Below are 3,451 nucleotides of genomic sequence, written 5' to 3'. Positions count from 1 at the left end.
AATCAGGGTTGTTGCCAGCCTGTACTCCCAGTACTCGTGTGCCTACACCGACGCCTGCCACCCAATGCCCAGTAAAGGAGGAGCCCAGCCCTGTGACCTCTGATATGGGCTCCATCTCTAAGGAGCCCATGGAGACTTTTTCCAGGGACATGTACAACTCCTACCCCATGCCCAATCCTGTCCCTGGGATGGGCCACCCTCATGGCCTCATGCAGGGCTCCTTGTCCTCAAGCATGGGTGTGGGTCGCCACATGCCCCCCCAATCTTCTCACCCCCACCACCATCATCTGCAGCCTCCAGCAGCTCCACAGCAGCAGCACTACAACAACATGGCCAGGTACCATCACGGATCTACCTCATATTCCCGCACTGATGTGGACAGTTTCCTGCTGGACCTGCAGAGTGCCCCCCCACCTCACCTGAGTGCTGTCAACTCCTCTACCTCTACTTCTGCCTCCCCCCAGAGGGAGGTGCTGGGTGAAGGAGTAGGTTCTGGTAGTGACCCACACCTACTGTGCCGGAGCCCTGCTGTCTCCTCAGCTGAGCTGTCCTGCACCACCAACATGGACCTTGGGCCTCTGCTGGGTTTCTTGCCTTTCAGCCTGCCACCCTACAGCCCTCACATGGGTATGGGAGGGTTAGTGATGAGCTATCCACCCGCCACCACAACCACTTCCTCTCTATCCTCTTCCACAGGGCTCTCCTCGCAGGCCCCAGGGCCTTTCACCTTCTTCCAGCCTCCCCAGGCTCATGTACCCCAGGGCCCTGGAGCCCACAACCACAGCCAACTACCTCAGGCATACAGCAGTCCTGCTATGAGCACTTCTAGCTCCCTACCTCACTATTATCAGGCCTTTCAGCAGTAAGCAACTCTGTCCCCACAAATGTTGCCTTTGACGCGCTCATGGATTTTTCATGAAAAGGGTAAAACATGAGAACGACATCTTTTTACTGTCAAACAAATTTGTTACTTTATCCTGTCGGTGCTTATGATGCTAATCTTAGTAGTTTTTTGTTGAACACAACAAATCACCTCATCAGTATTACCTCATTATTTAAAAAGGAAGCTTGAACGTTTGAGGAAATGTAGATGGCCTCACTACAACCAAAACAGAGTATCTCTTTTCATAAGACTTGTTACCGACAGTGGATGCACTTAACACGCTTGTAGCAGGTTCTGCACAATGCTGAGATTCATCCAGTTTTAGGTTTTATCCAGTTATGTATCATGTTTAAGAAAATGTCACCCTCTTTACTGAAGCTTAATTGAGTTTTTCTCATTTTAGAATATTGGAGCATAAACAGCCTTACAGAAGGAGAAAAGTTGGTGTAAGATGTACTTGGTCACAGTTAGTGAATACATGCAAAAAGTGATTGATAATTGCAAACTCAGCAACACTGTTTGTGTATGTGCTCAATGCACTAAAACATGCAGTAAGGAGCTGCCACTCATTCAGCAGTACACCAACTGATGTGTCCAAGTGCGCCACCAGATAGAAATATAAAATAACCAAGTTTCATGATGAACTATTATTTCAAATGGTGTAAATTTAACCCTTAATTCAGAATTAAGCCTTGTTAGAATTTGGCCTATTTTTAAGTATCTGTAAGTACATTCAATAGACTGCATTTACTAAATTTTGAGAATACCCTAAACCTATATATGCAATCTATTATTAGTTAACTGAACAACTAGTTAATCAAAAATTTCACTAATCGTTAATGGAATTGAAATGCAAAAGCATTTGAGTTACATCAGTCTCAAGTTCTGATATATTGGAAAAGTGTAATGAAGTGGCTCTTCAAGCTCAAATTCCACATTGGAAGCCGTAAGTAGTGTTAGATGCAGTTATTACATCAGCATGGTAAAACAAACACTAATTCTACATAGCCACTTTTTTCCTTTTTTTCTATATTATGTAGCATCACTAGATAAAAATGCACTTATGTTTCATTTTCAACACTGCAGGTCTTTAAAGGTCAAAGCCATACTAAATCACAAAAAGCAGAAAGTTGCCACTCCACTGCTGTCTATGGGTAAAAGTTTTTTTTAAAACCTTTTTCTAAATATCTGACCATTTGGGCCAGAGCATTTGACATTTAGATACCGTTAGATACCGTTCAGACAGATAAGTGTTGCTAAGATGAAATATTCTTGAACTCTGTACACTTTATTATTTAAGTAGTTCCGTTTTTGGGACACAATACACATCACCCGTTAACTGGAACTGGCACCCAATGGGTGAACCAATTTGAAATCCCTGCTAAGCTTTCTTGGTGTCAGTCACAACTAATTTGTTTCTCCCCTCCTGCGATGCTGTCAGCTTTCTTATTGTGTCTTGCACCTCTGTACCTGAGTGGGGCTTCTGAGAGCAGTGCATTAGCTGTATGACGCTTAAAGCCTTTGAATCTACTGTGTTAAATGGTAAACAGGGAATTCTGAAATGTTCAGTTGCTGACACTCTGTGCCAACCATATCACTGATATCAGGGCTGCTGCCTGTCCCTTTTGAAGAGTACATAGAAATACATTCTTTTCCTAAACATGATGAAATTATCTCTGATAGCCATCTCACAGAACCCACATTCAGGTGTTCATCAAATTTGTTATGGAAATAATGATGAAAATTATGAACTTACCTGGTGGTAGGCAATATTTTAGGGAATTTTAATGTGGGAGAAAAAGTATGTCAGGAAAGTATGAAGTAGCAAAACATTTATGACCAGATTAAGGACTGAATGTCCATGTTCCTGAACTGCGACACTTAATGGCGTCATGCTTCTCCAAAGATGCACGTAAACATCTCAACAGATCTATGCAGAGAAAGGTGTTATGGGTAATCGTAAGTCACAGAGGAGCCAACATGCACACCTTCCGAATCTCAAAAACACATTGTGAACACGTGCGTCAAACAAGCTGACTGGTTGGTTGAATTCTTGTCAGGTTCCAAACAGAGATGAAAACAAATGTAAACGTACTACAGTGCAATTTGAAAGTATTCAGTATTATGTTATGGTGTAGCCATATGTTAAAATAAAATAAAAATAAACGATTTGGAAAGGCACACCCCTTTACTAGATAACGCCTCACAGCTGACAATACATATCAGAGCAAAAACCAAGCAATGAGGTTGAAGGAACTGCCTGCTGAGCTCAGGATTGTGTTGAGGCAAAGATCTGGGGAAGGCTACTAAAAATTCTGCTGCATATTAATTGTCTCCATAATTCTTCAATGGATGAAGTTTGGAACAACCAGGACTCTTCCTAGAGCTGGCCTTCTGGTCAAACTGAGCATTCGAGGGAGAAGGGCCTTGGTAACAGAGGTGACCAAGAACCTGATAGTCACTCTGGCTGAGTTCCAGAGATCCCATGTTGAGAAGGACAGCCAATCCAAAATGTCGTGTGGTTTCCTCCTGGGCCCTTCTCCCCTGATTGCTCAGTTTGGCCAGGCA

The 3,451-nt window shown here is 43.2% G+C and overlaps 1 protein-coding gene across 3 annotated transcripts in view; it reads left to right on the top strand.

Annotated features, from left to right (window-relative positions):
• Positions 1-3,172, top strand: part of LOC120804120 (zinc finger protein PLAGL2-like) — an 8,438-nt gene extending 5,266 nt beyond the window's left edge. For all 3 annotated transcript variants that reach the window (XM_040153339.1, XM_040153341.1, XM_040153340.1), the window contains one exon: positions 1-3,172. This exon is cut by the window's left edge and continues 870 nt beyond it. In XM_040153339.1, the coding sequence (XP_040009273.1) occupies positions 1-866 (866 nt within the window). In that variant the 3' untranslated portion in view covers positions 867-3,172.
• Positions 3,173-3,451: the final 279 nt, after the last annotated feature.

This window comes from Xiphias gladius, chromosome 18, assembly GCF_016859285.1.
Source record: "Xiphias gladius isolate SHS-SW01 ecotype Sanya breed wild chromosome 18, ASM1685928v1, whole genome shotgun sequence".
NCBI lineage: Eukaryota > Metazoa > Chordata > Actinopteri > Istiophoriformes > Xiphiidae > Xiphias > Xiphias gladius.
This window is presented reverse-complemented; position numbering and strand designations above follow the sequence as displayed.